The 17,781-nt window shown below is 44.6% G+C and overlaps 1 protein-coding gene across 4 annotated transcripts in view; it reads left to right on the top strand.

Moving 5' to 3' along the window:
• The window catches only part of LOC147706548 (ovostatin-like), a 256,365-nt gene that overhangs the window by 171,366 nt on the left and 67,218 nt on the right, over positions 1–17,781 (top strand). For all 4 annotated transcript variants that reach the window (XM_086933013.1, XM_086933011.1, XM_086933012.1 and 1 more), the window contains exons 25-26: positions 5,462–5,564; positions 9,000–9,159. In XM_086933013.1, coding sequence (XP_086789139.1) covers positions 5,462–5,564; positions 9,000–9,159 — 263 coding nt within the window. The remainder of the gene's footprint in view (positions 1–5,461; positions 5,565–8,999; positions 9,160–17,781) is intronic.

Here is a 17,781-nt window from a genome sequence, read left to right as displayed (position 1 = left end):
CACATGCACATCAGTCATGGCCCTGTCCTAAAAGTGACATGCTGGACCGCGCTGCCAAGCCAGGTCCCATCAGAATGGGAACGCGAGCGATCCTACTCCATTTGCAATCTTGCTCGGGCTCATAAGTAAGAAGCCGCTTCAGTCCAATGGTGCAGCAAAATTGTGGCCCTTGTCTGGGCATCCCCCTTCAATGCAAGTAAATGTACTTAGACAATGCAACAAGAGACAGATGAAATGCTCGAATTAGACTCAGTGACTGGAAATGAACCTCAGCCACATTACAATCAATTTTGGATCATCCGTGCCGTTACTTTTATTTTTACTTTTATATATAACGTAAACTCGCCCCCAAGGAATCAAGGCACTTTACATGAGCACCAGTTGCATTACATGAGGACACATTCAATGTGTCGGGCACGGGGAGATTAAGTTATTTGCCCAGAATCACAGGATGTTGAGCGTCCCTGCTGAGACTCGAACCCAGTTCCCCAGATTCGAGGTCAAACAATAGGAAGGATAACACAAGAATACTGTAAATTAGGGGGGAGGCGGTGCTGGATGCAAGAGGGAAAACACGATACAAGGATAGCCAATAATACAATTGTTGAGGACGGACTCCGATTTCTTGGTGGGCCGAGGTCGCAGGATGGAGGCAGTAGTCTATGGGGTGGTTGTGAAACGGGATTAGTCAAGGAATTTACCCATGAGGAAGGATTTGGCCTCCTTTTTGAAGCGTGCCAGAGAGGGGATTCTTGTGATGGCGGGTGGGAAGGAGTTCCATATTCTTGGTGTAGCCTCAGGGAACGCCCGATTATAAGTTTTTTTTTTCGAAAGCGTGTAGGCTGGAGCAGAAGGCACTGGCCGATCGTGAGTTTCTGCTTCCTCCAGATGTCACAAGTTTCTGTGCAAGATATGAAGGGGAGGTTGAGTGTAGGGCCTTGTGCGTGATGCATGCCAGCTTGAGATGAATCCTAGCCTCGAGAGGAAGCCAGTTCAATGATTTCAGATGAGGGGTGATGTGATCAAATTTCCTTGTGCCGGTAAGTAGTCTGGCAGCTACATTGAGGCAGGCTTTTAAAGGTGCTAGGGCATGATTTCTCACAAATGTGAGAGGAAGTCGATTCCAATCCCTGTTGGTCCCTGTGCAAAGTTGCATAGTGGGCATGAGCTGGAGTTTGGTCCTGAATATTTGTGGCTAGCTGAGAATCCTGTGAGTGCTTCACTCATCGACTTTGTGTTTCCTTAGTTCAATACCCAAGGTGAGTCTGGTATGTCCAGATGTAGGTCCTGGGATCCCTGTGCCACAGGGCTCACTCATGAGAACCAACAAGGCTGAAACCTGTCTGTGATTGTTTATATCACCCTTCAGAAGGGATCTAGCCTGCCAGTTTGTTGTGGACTATTGCTATGTGTGCATGGCCTAGTCTGGTTTGCATATGGCTAGTATCTGCCTGTAGTGAGATAAAACAATGGATTCGAATGTAGCTTGAGGAACTTCCAGTGGCTGAGACTTTGTAAGCATTCCACCATTTATCTTACCCAATAATATTCACGGGGTGGGGTTTTGAATGTGAAATCTCACAAAGACAGGGGTGCAGGCCACAGGGGTACAGTAGGCCTGCATCTGGGTATACACATTGCCCTAATATTGCAGTGCCTTCATTCCCTCAGGGAACAGGACCTGTAATATTTGAGAAGCACAGCACAATGCTAATGCGCATTGGCTGAGGAGGTAGGTGGGGCTTGAAATCTTTGTCTACTTCCTCTGATGCGCGCGGCTGTATTTTTCATAGAGGATGCTATCCTTCGCAGACAGCCCCCACTAAGCAAATGTGGGTGACCTGCTTTCAGAAACCCAGCATCTGTCATGCCTTCTGACTGCAGGGACCTCCACTTCCTGTCTGCTCCATTTCCCCCTAACTTCCTGTCTTGATTCTTGCTTAACATCCTGTCATGTGGTCTTTTCCCTCACTTTTTGCCATGCCACCCCCCTTGCGACTTGAGACCGTTACGGGTGAGTAGCGCGCTTTATAAACCCCTGATTGATTGTTGCTCTATTTCCCAGTTAGCTGTTGCGTTCCCAGCTTCTTGATTTCCTTTCATAATCTATTCCCCTTAACCTTTATTCGGCTGTTTCATTTCACCCATGATCCTGGCTCAAGCTATCAAGTCTACTTCTGCTGTGCATCAGATGCTCTGCTGAACTCCTTGCCTGCCCACTTTCACCCACATGATCATGTTCCTGTGCTGTCTTTGTACGTTGCAATCCTGTCCTGTTGCTTCTTCTGTCATGGTCCATCCTTCCCACTGCCTGCCTGGTCCCCTTTCTCCGAAGCTCTCTCTCGTTCCCTTCCTGCTGCATGGCTTGGTCAATTTCTTTGACTGCCTTGTTACCCTCCACTGACATCTGCTCACAGTTTCCACACTCCATTTGACTTTGTCTTATGTCTTCATTACTGATTCTCTGTTTCGTTTGTTTCCTCCATGAATTTGGCTTTTTCCTTTCCCCTCGATTCCTATTTTAGCTAGGCCTGCGCAGTAAATTCCGTTCCCCTCGCGGAATTTGCAGCATTAGGGTAATTTCGTGTTCCGCTGAGAACGCGAAATTGTCCAAAATTCTGAGTTCCGCGACTTCGTGAAATATTTTTCTTGTTCTCATTCTCAAATGCGCGTTCGCAAGATATTTCCCCCCTGAGCACGCAAACAGGAATTGCGAACAGGAAAAAAGCATTGCGAACAAGCAATTCCGCGTGTTCGCGGAAATTTTTACCTTTCGCGGAGATTTGCGTAATGTGATTAAACAAATTCCGCCCAACCCTAGTTTTAGCATGCCCCCCAACTGCCCTTCTTGTTCCACCCTAAGAATGCCTATCTTGATCTATCCCTTTGGACGGTCTTCTTCCTCCTGGCCACCATCTTGTTCCTTTCCCAAACGCAGTCTTCTTTTTTCCCTAACTACCTGTTTTGTGGCTATTCCTACTCCCTGCCCTCTTGTCTCTTCCCCCTAAACACCCCCCCCTAGGCTCTGTACTTTCTCTTTCCATTGGCTCCCTGTCTGATCCCTTTTAGCTGAACTCTTGTCCTGTCCTCTTCTGTTGTCTCCTTTTGCAGCTCTGCTGCAGGTTCTCCTCCTTTCTGATACCTTCCTGTTGTGCTCCAACACCTGGCTGTCTGCTTTGTCCTTTACATCTGGCTTCCTGTCAAGTTCCAAACCACTGGCTCCCTGCATTGGTCCCTTATCCCTCACTCAGTCTTTCTGTTCTCTCTTATCACTTCATGTCCTGTTGCCTGTCCCTGTCTTCCCATCTTGCTTCTGCATGCACGGTGTCCTCTTTTTCTGGATCCCTATATTCTTCACATCCATTACTTCCCTGCCTTGTCTCACCCTGTCTCATATTAGGGATTTTTGAAGACCGGAGTAAGACATACTTCGGCTGGTTTTGTGTGACCCTGTTAAAGTTGGATATGTACTTTAGTATTGTTTGGCTTGAGTTAGCAGGTAATGTGTGGTAACATTAAAAATGTGTTCTTTAATGTGGCGCCTCAAAATAAGGTTTGCCCACCAAATCCATAAATTGACACTGCCTTGAAGACTCTAATTCTGCTGCTTTTGCTTGTTTCTCTAATTTCCTCTTCTCGTTGTTTCTTACATAGCCTTATTCTATCTCCTTTCACTGTCCCTGTAACTGCCTCATTCTCCCTCTACTCATTCTTCCTTACAAATCCACATTCTGCCTCTTTTTTTCACTGTCCCTCCAACTGCCTCATTCTTCCTCGTCTCGTTGTTCCTCACATATCCTTATTCTATCTTTTCTCACTGTCGCTCCATCTGCTTCATTCTGCCTAGTCTGGTTGTTCCTTACATAGCCTCATTCCGCCTCTTCACGTTCTTCCTTACATAGCCTCATTCTGCCTCTTCTGGTTCTTCCTTACATAGCCTCATTCCGCCTCTTCACGTTCTTCCTTACATAGCCTCATTCTGTCTCTTCTGTCTCATCTCGTTCTTCCTTACATAGCCTCATTCTGCCTCTTCTGGTTCTTCCTTACATATCCTCATTCTGTCTCTTCTCGTTCTTCCTTACATAGCCTCATTCTTTCTCATCTCGTTCTTCCTTACATAGTCTCATTCTGCCTCTTCTGGTTCTTCCTTACATAGCCTCATTCCGCCTCTTCTGGTTCTTCCTTACATAGCCTCATTCCACCTCTTCTGGTTCTTCCTTACATAGCCTCATTCTGCCTCTTCTGGTTCTTCCTTACATAGCCTCATTCTGTCTCTTTTTTTCACTGTCCCTCCAACTGCCTCATTCTTCCTCGTCTCGTTGTTCCTCACATATCCTTATTCTATCTTTTCTCACTGTCGCTCCATCTGCTTCATTCTGCCTAGTCTGGTTGTTCCTTACATAGCCTCATTCCGCCTCTTCACGTTCTTCCTTACATAGCCTCATTCCGCCTCGTCTGGTTGTTCCTTACATAGCCTCATTCTGTCTCATCTCGTTCTTCGTTACATAGCCTCATTCTGCCTCTTCTGGTTCTTCCATACATAGCCTCATTCTGCCTCTTCTGGTTCTTCCTTACATAGCCTCATTCTGCCTCTTCTCGTTCTTCCTTACATAGCCTCATTCCGCCTCTTCACGTTCTTCCTTACATAGCCTCATTCCGCCTCTTCTGGTTGTTCCTTACATAGCCTCATTCTGTCTCTTCTGTCTCATCTCGTTCTTCGTTACATAGCCTCATTCTGTCTCATCTCGTTCTTCCTTACATAGCCTAATTCTGTCTCATCTCGTTCTTCCTTACATAGCCTAATTCTGTCTCATCTCGTTCTTCCTTACATAGCCTAATTCTGTCTCATCTCGTTCTTCCTTACATAGCCTCATTCTGCCTCTTCTGGTTCCTCCATTCATAGCCTCATTCCGCCTCTTCTGGTTCTTCCTTACATAGCCTCATTCTGCCTCTTCTGGTTCCTCCATTCATAGCCTCATTCCGCCTCTACTGGTTCTTCCTTACTTAGCCTCATTCCGCCTCTTCTGGTTCTTCCTTACATAGCCTCATTCTGCCTCTTCTCGTTCTTCCTTACATAGCCTCATTCTGTCTCATCTCGTTCTTCCTTACATAGCCTCATTCTGTCTCATCTCGTTCTTCCTTACATAGCCTCATTCTGCCTCTTCTGGTTCCTCCATTCATAGCCTCATTCCGCCTCTTCTGGTTCTTCCTTACTTAGCCTCATTCCGCCTCTTCTGGTTCTTCCTTACATAGCCTCATTCTGCCTCTTCTGGTTCTTTCTTACTTAGCCTCATTCTGCCTCTTCTGGTTCTTCCTTACTTAGCCTCATTCTGCCTCTTCTGGTTCTTCCTTACTTAGCCTCATTCTGCCTCTTCTGGTTGTTCCTTACTTAGCCTCATTCTGCCTCTTCTGGTTGTTCCTTACATAACCTCATCTGCCTCTTCTTGTTGTACCTCTTTAGGAGTGGGCAACATGGGGAAATTCCGTTCCTACCTGGGATGCCTCACTACCTGGCAGAACACCTTCAGCACGAACTTCTGGACGCAGACCTCCTGCAGCCTCTGGTGAGAACTGGTGCTCATGAATGTTTCACTTAAGGGCGTAAAACTCTAGTTCGCCTCACTGATAGTGATACTCGCCAGAATAGGGAAATTCTGGAAAAATCATCATTATTCTTACATTTTCGCGTATCCGCCAGTCAGTCCCCACGCCTGCATTGCAGTTCCTCATACCCTCATACCTGTCCTGAGTCATTTTCTGATATTTATTTTATTTTTGTAGTCTTATATAGCAGAAACTTGGCCTAGGGCATCAAGGTAAAGACCAAGCACCTAGGCACACCTAAAAGAAGATCAAGTCAATGTAAACACTGGTGTAGATAGAGACTGAGGGTATTCCCCAGATGGAAGGAACAGTCTTGAAATGATGTAAGTGCAAAGTTCAGTCCTTTAATTCCTTGCCAGACTCAATGAAAGGTGAACAAGCCAGCCGACACGTGTTTCGTCGCGTTTAAGGAGAATTGCTCTGCGACTTCTTCATGGCTGTGAAAGCACGTATTAGGTCAAGGTAGTCGCAAAGCCGGTGATAATTCCAGCCTGGCCGGGCTAAGTCAGTCAAGGCAAAAAACAGGATACTCAGGTTCGTCAGTATTAGAGTAAAATCAAAAGCAGTCTGCAAATGTCAATCTGATGCCATAACTCCACTTGCGACAATATTTCAGAGAGGCTCTACGTCGTGGGGGAGTGCAGGGTATTACCAATACATGCGATCCAGTCTTTGTCCAAAATTTCAATCTTGCTTAAGAGAACACCACACAGCACCCACGACGGATCACTTGGTTCCCGGTAGCGGACGAGTGAATGATAGGGCATCAAGGTGCTTTCAAAAAAAATCAGACTTTTAAGTGCTTTTCTCAGAATCGCAGGGTGTTGAGTCGAGGCCAGGATTTGAACCTGCTGTCTGCATTTCAAAGTAGGCAACTCTGGCCGTTAGGCCACATTTCCACATTTTTATGGCAGGGGAAAGTCGTGGAAAGTTGCCCTCCATGACAACACTTGAAGCTTCACAACTCTGCTCAACGTGAAGTAAAGGCCATCTGCCCACAATAGTTCCATCTGGTGTAAAGGTGTCTGGTATCTCAGACCACTTCCTGTGCCCTGAAAGGGGGTGACTTCCAGCTCCCGTTGGCTGCAGATCAGGACTCATTTTAGTAGCTACTTCTTAGGGCTGCCCTTAGCTGGTAGTGACAGCGAGTAAACAATTAGACAGTACTGAATGCCATGGGATGACCGCCTCCTGAAGGGCGGGGCGTCTTGTAGCAGGAGACAGCAGTATATAGTTTGGGGCTTCACCCATTGGTAGTGGGCCTAAATCAGAATTAGGGGGGCACTTCTTGCACAATTGATGTGGAACGCTTTTGGGAGTCACCTCAATGGTTAAATCGTATCATCTGAGATAAATAAGAGAACTCACAGAGAAGGCACACACTGAGGCCCCCTGCTGGCAGCAGGGAGACCAAGAGATAAGGAAAGTAAGGGAGAACTATTCATAGTGGGTCACCTCCATGGTTGCAGGCGTTGCCTCACTGAGCAGAGTCACTCGAGATAAGGAAACTCACAACAATGTCCACCTCGGTCTCACCAGTGAGACTGCAGAGTGTCATGGGAGGTAGGAAACTCATGTGGAATACATACGTGGAGGTACCTCACTGAATGCATGAGGTCTTCAGAGGTGTGTAAACAAATGGAGAATACACACTTTGAATACCTCATGCATTCAGTGAGACATCTCTAAGGTGCGGACGCTCATAAAGAATACACACTTGGAGACACCTCACTGAATGCATGATGTCTTCAGGGGTGCAGAAACTCATGAAAAATACACACATGGAGACATCTTCCTGAATGCATGAAGTCTTTAGAGGTGCGGAAACTCATGGAGAATACACACTTGGAGACACTTCACTGAATGCATGAGGTCAATAGAGGTGCGGAAACTCATGAAGAATGCACATTGGGGGTGGGGAAACCTCAGTGAGTGCATAAGGTCTTCAGGGGTGTGGAAACTTGTGTAGAATACACAACTGATCTCACCAGTGAGACTGCAGAGTGTCATGGGAGATAGGAAACAGATGGAGAATACACACTTGGAGACATCTCACTGAATTCATGAGATCAAAAGAGGTGTGGAAACTCATGTAGAATGCACACTTGGAGACATCTCACTGAATTCATGAGATCACAAGAGGTGTGGAAACTCATGTAGAATGCACACTTGGAGACATCTCACTGAATGCATGAGATCAAAAGAAGTGTGGGAACTCATGTAGAATTCACACTTGAAACACCTCACTGAATGCATGAGGTCTTCAGATGAGTGGAAACTCATGTAGAATGCACACTTGGAGACATCTCACTGAATGCATGCGATCAAAAGAGGTGTGGACACTCATGTAGAATGCACACTTGGAGACATCTCATTGAATGCATGAGATCAAAAGAGGTGTGAAAACTCATGTAGAATGCACACTTGGAGACATCTCACTGAATGCATGCGATCAAAAGAGGTGTGGACACTCATGTAGAATGCACACTTGGAGACATCTCACTGAATGCATGAGATCAAAAGAAGTGTGGGAACTCATGTAGAATTCACACTTGAAACACCTCACTGAATGCATGAGTGTTAAATTCAATAAAATAAAGATGAAGGGTCCTTGTTGTAATGTACATATAGTATATTTATTCTTGAGATTAGATAGAAGGTACAGCATTCAGGTAGGAATGTAATATGGTAAGAAACCCCACCGGGAGCAGATAACTTCCTGCTCAGCCTCCAGGTAACTGATAAATCCCTTGAATAGCAACAGGTAGAATCATGGATGACATCACAGAGACATGACATAGACAAGCAGACACTAACACTAAGGAGGGACAAAGAGAGAGGAAGAGCAGGATATAACAATGAGGTCTTCAGATGAGTGGAAACTCATGGAGAATACACACTCGGTGATATCACACTGAATTCATGAGGTCTTCAGAGGAGTGGAAACTCATGTAGAATGCACACTTGCTGACATCTCACTGAATTCATGAGGTCTTCAGATGAGTGGAAACTCGTGGAGAATACACACTTGGTGACATCTCACTGAATGTATGAGGTCTTCAGAGGTGTTGAAACTCATGCAGAATTCCCACTTGGAGATATCTCACTGAATGTATGAGGTCTTCAGATGTGCGGAAACTCATGGAGAATTCACACCTGGACACACCTCACTGAAAGCATGAGGTCTTCAGAGGTGCAGAAACTCACGTAGAATACACACTTGAAGACACTTCACTGAATGCATGAGGGTTTCAGAATTGTGGAAACTCATAAAAAAATTCACACTGGGGTGGGGGGGTACCTCAGTGAGTGCATGCTTTTTGCGAAAATTTGGGAAAGAAAGAACACCAGGCATGGTTTACAAATAATACATGTCGGACCCTCTACTCTTTCAGGCTGAACTGTTTGGGGCTGACCACTTTGAATAAAGCCAAGGAGTATACTTTTGTGGAACCAGGCAGTCTTAACCAATTGTATGGCTGGATCACATCACAGCAGGACCCACTCTCTGGCGCCTTCCTCACCGATGGCAACAGCTACAACAAGTATCTGGAGGTGAGTGTGCAGTGCATGAGGACCTCGGTGGAGGTCATCCTGCTTACTTCCCCAACCATGTCACAGTGCCTGGTGGGAAATTATCTCAGAATAGATGTTGTAGAAGGTAGAAATTCCTAGGTATATTGCATCTTTAAATAAATGCCCAGAACATATCATCTTGTATGGTTAAAAAAACTAAATGAAAATATGTGCATGATTAATGCATCCTCCACATACATTTGACTAGTCTAGACATCGACTTATTTGTGGGGTGGTGAGTAAGGGTGTTACACTATCTCACATACAGACTAACACCATGACTTAAGGCATCATGGGCTGGCATTGAGGCTACAGACATCAGGACTCTCTGGATGAATATTTCTGCTTTGTCCTATCATGAATAATAGCATTAGAATATTTTGTACAAAGAACATACTCTCAAATCATTTTTTGGTGTGAAAAAAGCACCACGCCTTTTGTATGAATAAACCACCAGACCAGTACCTTGGTGAATAAAGGCTTCCCTTCCTCTCTATGAAGAATATGCACCATGAGGCAGTGGTTGTACTTTAAAAGCATCCCGGCGCCCTGTATGAGGAATAAACTACCGGACCACAGATTATCATGAAGGTGTATAACAGCATCACACTCTTTTGTAGGAAGACTAAGCACCAGATCAGTACCCTGCTGAATAAAGGAATTGTGTACCCTTAGTATGAAGAATAAAGCACAAAATTAGTATTGTGGTTGCTAGATTGGACAGCCTTAAGGTGCTCTATCCCCCAGGATTTTAGCCTACCTCCACCATTTTTCTGATCTCACTTTTGGTGGCTTTCGGACTCCGAGCACTTTACCACTGCTAAACATTGCTAATTAATACATAAAAGCCACCCCTAAGATAGGCCCTGGAAAGCCCTTAGAGCAGTATGCAGTGTATTAAAAAAGTTGGGCATGTACTTTTAAGTTTTATATTTCCTGGTAGTGAAAAACTATTACATTCACTTTTCACTACTGCAAGGCCTATTTGTCCCATTGGTTAGCATTGGGAATGCCATTTTACATCTTATAAGTGTAATTTCCAATTGGTCAAGATAGAAATTTCAAGTTTGGTGTCTCTCGACTCACAATTTAAAATCACAACTTATAGTGAAGTTGGATTTTAAATTGGAAGTATAAAAATGCCACTTTAGCCCGAACTGACATGCAGGTCCTCCCTGGACCTGAAACAGGCATCCTTGGACTGGTTTCGGAGTATCACCCCTCATCAGCCAGGTTAGCTTGAATCTGGTTGTGTACCAAGCACGGGACCCACGTTTTGGCATATTCTTCCCACTTAGGGCAACAAATTAAAAAAGAACAGATGATGTACGGAATGCTGAATACATGAAACATTCACCACCAGTCACAGATCTGGATTAAATCTATCATTTTTTTTCCACGCCATTCACGTTTAGACCCAGCCATATGCAAATCAATCTTGACCCTCCTCCCCATAGGAACAATCCTGCAGAACTGCAAGGCCAGGTCCTCCCTGTACCAGAAACAAGTATCCTAGCTGGGGGGTGAATGTTTGATTTATTCAGCATTTTGTCCATCATTTGTTGCTATAGCACTTTTAGAAAGTTTGCATTTTCTTACTTTAACCATTCTGTGCCTCTGCCTGTCTCTGAATACACGTCTGGGTGGGTGGCAGCTGGGCTTTGTGCACTCCCTCTAGACAGCCACACACAAAGGGAGCATATGTGTGCCTGTTGGGCCATTCACATCATGATGGCCCATCACCTGACAGATGGGTCTTCCTGAGCTGGATGGGAGGTAGGAGCTGACACTCGCACCTTAATAGGGCTGTGCTTGTCCCAACACAAAGCGTGGTATACTCCCCTGTAATGAGTCTGGAACAGGGCAGAAAGGGTAGGGACCTTGTGCACTTCAATCAATCAGTGTCTTATGAGAGCACGACTACTCACTCGTGTGAGTCTCACTGCACTTTTCTTTGAAGTCTCCCCCACTTAAATGGCCCAACTGGATATAAGTACTGGACCCTTGACAACACCAACTCAGTACACCTGTGACTACTCTGCCAGGGTAAGAACTGCTGTGCTGCTGAAAGGACTGCTATTCTGCTGGACTACTGCTTTACTGAACTCTACCTTGCTGTGCTCTTGCCTTGCTGAGCTGCCCTGCAGCTTGCTGTTCCCCTGCCTGGGTGAGAACTACTGGACCCGCCAGAGTGACTCCAAGGGCTTACCGACCTCCCTAGTGTTGCTGAAGTCTCAGGTACACAAAAGACTTAGGACTCTCCTTTTCCCACCCTTGGGCTCTTCTGCAGATGAGTCTGTGCTTTCCAAAGGTGCCAACCTAGTCCTGGTCCCTCAGGTGTGGGCCTCGCGGTCTGTTGCAGTTTTTACAGCACGTCTCCTTCTGTCGCTGGAATTGGATCGGCGAATCGCACCCAGAGCCGCAGCATCACTCAGACCAACTGAATTCCGGTGCCTACGCTTCGCTCAACGATCCTCGTTGCACCGTCGGTGCTGCACTGTGGCTCACCAAAGCATCGCTCAACTGCACCCTGAATCTGTCGACCTTGGATCAAGGTACTTTTTGTTCAGCGGGCCTAAGTAGGTCCTGGTATCCGGCCCATGCTCCATTGCATTCGGAGTGAACTCCTAATTTTGTTCCGGTCCGGTGCAACCAATTTACCTTTTAAGCGCTAGTTACTTCTAAACGCTACTTTGACATTTATTCCTTCACAATTCATAACTTAATCTACTGGATGGATTTTTGTTGGTTCGGTCTTGTTCTATTTATAAAATCATAGTCTATTTTTCTAATCTGGTGTGAAGTCTGTTTGTGGTGCTTTCAATGTGGTATTGGTCTAAGCGTCGCACACATACTTTACATATTGCCTCTTAAGTCAAGCCTGACTGCGCTGTGCTAAGATACCTGAGGGTGAACACAGGATAATTTAGGGTGTGTTGGAACTTACTCTGACTAGATTTGTGGTCCCAACTTAGACAAGAATGTGTAGCTCGGCCAACTAGACTTCCAATTTCTAACACTGGTGGATACAAGCATCTCAGCCTTTTGTATAAGGAATAAACCACTAGGTCAGTATCCTGGTGAATAAAAGCATCACAATGGTTTGTATGAAGAATAAATCATGAGATTTGTTTTATGGTAATGAAACGCGTTAGAAACAATTGAATGGAGAAATCCTTTGTTTGCCATCAATAGAGGTATTCTTAGGGCTGAAGTCCCATGGCTACTATGCAGAGAGAAACCAAACATCAGATCTACTTGCAAGAATAACAGGCACTTTTAAAATAGGTCTCGCCTTTAAAAGGTGTGGCCCACGCATCAGCTTGGCCAAACAATGTCCAAATTTGCACTTCTGCCCATTTTTTTTAATGTTTAATTTACTGTTCAAAAAAGGACACCAGCATCCGGGGACAATTAAGTAAAAAGGCCAAATTGGCCACTGTTTTTTTGAAGAAAAGTTATTCAAAAGTGGCCGTCAAATGCAAGCTTGCAAAATGGCCGCTCTCTTTACACCTAAATGACATGTGGTAGCTATCTGGGAAAATACATTCCAAGATGGCACTAAAGCGCTTGCGTGTCCATATGTTGAGTGCTATGTAATGCGCCATTTGCCATTTTGAATTTTTTACTTTACTTGTAATACGGCCAGCAGCAGGGCAGCACCGGGAAGCAACAGGCGAGTGAGGGAGTGAGGTGAACAAATAGATCACATCTGCTGATAGAGACCTAATTGCAAAAGAAAATATTTTTTAAACTATTTTAAATATGCATTGACAAAGCCGCCTAGGTTTTGGATATTAAAGGATACACTATTGTATTTGTCAATTTATTTCTCTTTCGCATTAATATTCCAAAATGGCTGCCAGTGCGTCAAAATGCATGCAAATGGATTTGTCTCCATGCGTCATAAGAATGAATTCTGGAGCACGGCTGGCCATCTTGTAATTGATATACTATGAAACAAAAAGCCTCTCCAGCATGTCTGTAAATGCGTACACTTCTTCCTGATTCATGTATGCGAATATTTCATGACACATGCATCCTTATGCACCGGCGGCCATTTTGGTATTTTGAATTTAACCTTGTAACGTGGCAGACTGCCACTTTAGAACACTTAAAAAGGAAAAGGAAAAAATATATATAGGAGTGCAAAAAAGGGAAGCCAGTGACCCACTAGCACTTTCCAGCTGTCATTCTTTTGAATACAAATGAAAATAAAAATTATTTAAAAACTGGACAAGAAATGGGGGCATATGTGCATTGGTGAGTGGAGTAAATGGTGGGTGGGAGGGTGAGGAACAAGCAGGGGAGAAACCAAGGAAACCCACACTCTCCCATGGAGTGCTGAAAGATAAAAGGAAAATAAAAAAGAGTTCCCGCAAGTAAACATCGGAAGGATACTGCTCATACAGAGAACACACACAAGTTCAGAAATGCTCCTAGGCGGGACAAACACAACAATAGGGAGAAACCCATTGGATAGGGAACAGCGAGCTGAGATAGACAAGAAAACATCCAGTCAAAAGCAAGGGGCTGACACAAAGCCAATTCAATATGCTGTTCTGTAGAAAGTAGGTCTTTAACAACAGAGAGTTCATTCCTTGCTCGCTTTTAAGGGGATTAAAGAAATCCATGTACTTTACACCAAGGATAAAACATATAAGAATTCTATATCTGAATTAGATCTGCAATTGTCCTGATGGAAGAGGTGGCTTTAAGGTGTGAGTGGTGTCACATTGAAGGGTACAGACTTGTGGTCTTCCCACTAACCTGGTCAGCTATGGTGGGATATTCTGTTGATTTTCGTATCTGTTGACCACAGGGGCTCAACTAAACCCAGACCTCAGGAGGGACAGTGGGGGGGGCGGGGGGGGGCTTACATGCCCAGCTAGGGCTGGCCCTAGCACTGGTCGCACACGGTGCAACAGCCTTTTTTGGTGACTCCTCCCCCATTTCCTCCTTCTCCATTAATTCCCTGACTACCACTCGCAAAACAATGCACCTTATCTCTCTCTAGCACCTTTCTGACAAACATTTATTTTTTTCATAGCGCTACTCATAGTTTACTCACACTCAGTTTTGTGAGATGCATGATACACATTCTTTGTAGCAGGCACATTAACCCTCTGTGCTGTGTGGGTGGCAGGAGTGCCCATGTGAGTGCACGGTAAGGAAGGAATGCGACAATGTGAGAATAGGGTAAGAGGAGTGACTGCAGGGTGAGTGAGGTGAGTATATGAATTTGGGTGCTGTTATAAGTGCAGAGTTGGACGAATTAATGCATGGTTAGTGATGGGCTTGTTTGAGTGAGCTACAGATTGAGCAGTGAGGGGGCAAGTGAGTGAAGTGTCACATGAGTGCAGTGAGTAGTGTGCTTGTGTTACTGCAAGGTGAGGTACAGGGTGAACAGCGCAAGTGCACTGTGAGTGCATGGTGATCGCTGTGAGTGCAGGGTGAGCGTGAAAGTGAAGGGCGAGAATGAGGAGTTAGTTGTCTGAATGCAGGGTGCATTCCCAGAGACTTGAAATAACTCAGCATGTTATTGCGAGTGGAGTAGGGTTTCAGATATAGGATAAACTGTTGCTATTATGGAATTATTCAGGGATCAAGGGTGGAGGAAATAAATGTGCTGATCCTGCAACAAACTTCCATTCTTGTAATTAGGGTTGCCAGCTCATTATTTTGATGTCCCTAATTGTACAAAAATAAGCAGTCCCCTAAAGCCGTATTTTCAGCACTTATCTGTGCATACTTCAAGCAGCAAATATAAACAGAAAGCACTTTTAATTGTGTTCTAGGGCTCTCTGAATGATCCATGAATGATATTTAAAGGGAACAAAGACAGAAAAGTAACATTATAAATTAATACGTCTTTTTTTACTTACATCCCTATTTAGTGTCAGAAGAGGTCTTTGCAGGCTCTTTAAACAACACATGGCATGCTTATTTCTTTAGGCAACCCTACTTTACATTCCTTATCACGAAATGCATTCTCACACTACAGCAGTAAATGTAAAATACAAATGTAAAGAATAGGCAGAGTGGGGGCCCAGGGGGTACTGGAACCAGAAACAAAAACTAAACCTGGTAACCTGTTTACAAAGGTATGTAAATTTGCTAATGGTCTTTAACCCCTTCCATGCCCGTGACAGAACCATTCCGTCGTGGTTGGGCTGTGTTGATGATGGAATGGTTCCGTCACGACCACGCCCGCGATTGTTATGTCCAGCACAGGGCTGGAATTCCTGCCGCACGCAAGCGGTTAAAGACCTGTGAAAAACTTGGGCGTGCTGGAGCTAAGACTGCAGACACTGCCCAGCCAATCCCACGGCAGTCCGAGCTGAGACAAACGATGTGGGGCTGGGGTAGACATTTGAAGCCCTTTTAGCCCTATGGGGGTTGAGCGCCTGGTTGACCACTAGACGAGTGACAGTCTGTTGCATTTCCATAAGGTCCGAGCAGGTTTGCATTGAAGTCGTTTTATATTGTACTTGGCTGAATTGTGTGTTGTCTGGTATTGTCTGTTTGTTCCTATCTGCTTGTACATCAGGTATTGTGTCCTCAGTTGTTTTGTTTCCATTGAGCTCCAGTCCACTCACCCAGTCAGAGTAGTTCTCATGGACAGTTAAGACATGGACATTGGCATGGACACATTTTGTTTGGACATTATGGGGCTGGTTAGCAGGAGAGAAGCCATCACAATGGATCTACCTGGACAAAAGGCTCCACGAGTGTCTGTTACTCTCATCACTCTGGAAGTCTTACTTGTAGCTGGTCACTTTTCCGAGTGACGCACACAGCCCTAATAGAATAGATTGCAAATCCCACTGATGTTCTACTGAATACAATATGTGAAAAAAGTTCCTAGACAATCAGTAACACATGAAATCAATATCACATTTATGTCCAAATAGTCAATGTAAGGCTAATAATATATATAAAAATATTAACTAAAATAGGTCAAAAACAAATAATGTTAAAAAGATATTGAGATTGTTTTATTCATCAAAACATTCATTTCATTAAACTTGCAAATTACCACCCTCTTCAAGAGGGTTGTAATTGAGTCGCAAATGGGTAGGAGTCCCCAGGAGACGTCTTGCCCTTTGTGGCAAGCTCAGAAAATATTTTTTAAGGGCAGGCAGTGGTCCCAGGGACCACTACCTGGGACCCTAAGAAATGAAACAAAAATGTTTCATTTTTTCTTAAATGCACCCTGTTTTTCTTAAAGGAAAACGGGCTGCATTAAAAAAAACTGCTTTATTTAAAAGCAATCCCAGACATGGTGGTCTGCTGAGCCCAGCAGGCCACCATACCTGGGAGGGACTGTCATTTTCAATGGGCTCGCAAATTGCGAGAGGCTGGTTAATATTAATGAGCCTCGCCATCTGCGACCCCATTGGGAATTACAAACAGTGTTAAGCACGCTGTTGTACATGCATAATAGCGCCTCGCAAAATGCGAGTCACAAAAGACTCACAATTTGCGAGGTGCTATTTTGCACGTCGTACATCTGGCCCTAAATCTTTACCCGTCTGCTCCTGAGATTTTCTAGTTTACGCATTTTCATTGCTGCTGATTTTATTTATTTTAGTTATAGAGCTTTATATAGCACGAACGCGGCATCGGAGCACTTTACAAGGGTTATATATACAGCGATTACAGGTGATATAAAACAATAGGAGATGCAATACAAAATAAAGCATGCAGTAATACATAATATATAACATCAACAAAATATACAGTGGGGGAAGGAGAGGGTTGTCAATGCAGTGCAGAGGTAGTCACAGGAGATAGAGGCACAGTCCATGGATTAATAGGTTGGAATGAAATAGGTTGATACAAGGTCAGGATGTGGAATTGGGTGGGAAGATTTGATTTAGAAGGGAGAGTTTAGGTATTTGTTGAGAAGATAAAGTTTGAGGTTATTCCTGAAGTTTTGGTAAGATTGAGTGTCACGTAGTTCTTTGGGATGGGCACTCCAAATTCTGGGAATATTCCCGGAGAAGGAAAGTGTGAGGGATTAGTCTTGAATTTGGGTGGGATCAAGAGGAGAGTGTTCGAGCTTTGGAGGGATCTCTTTGAGCCAGGTTTTAATAGTTTGTTGGCGAGGTAGGTTGGTTTTTCAGAGTAGAGGCCTTTGTGAGTCATGCAAGCTATTTTGTATATGCTTCTCACTTCAATTGGTAGCCAATTGAGTTTTTTAAGTATGGGAGTGATGTGGTCATAATGTTTCTCTCCAGAGAGAAGTCTGGTCGCTGCATTAAGTGTAGAATTAATTGGTAGGAGGTGGATTTAAAGGGTGCCGGTGATCATTGCGTTGTTCAGTTTGGAAAGGACTAGGGATTGTGTGGTGGGTGAGAAAGTGGATTTGTGGGTCTGTGAGTGGGTGTGTGACTGGTTCCATGGGTGTGAATGTGGGTGTGTGAGTACTTGTGTGGGTCTCAGAGTGGATGTGTGATAGTTTCTCTGGGTCTGTAAGTGGGTGTGTGGTGAGTGTGTGTGTAAGTGGCTGTGTAGGTCTCTGAGTGGGTGTGTGAATGGCTCTATGGGTGTGTGAGCTCGTGTCAGTGGTTTTGCTCTATGGGTGTGTGAGTAGGT

Source organism: Lissotriton vulgaris, chromosome 7 (genome assembly GCF_964263255.1).
Source record: "Lissotriton vulgaris chromosome 7, aLisVul1.2, whole genome shotgun sequence".
NCBI lineage: Eukaryota > Metazoa > Chordata > Amphibia > Caudata > Salamandridae > Lissotriton > Lissotriton vulgaris.
The sequence above is the reverse complement of the archived record's forward strand: the minus strand, read 5'-3'. Positions and strand labels throughout refer to the sequence as shown.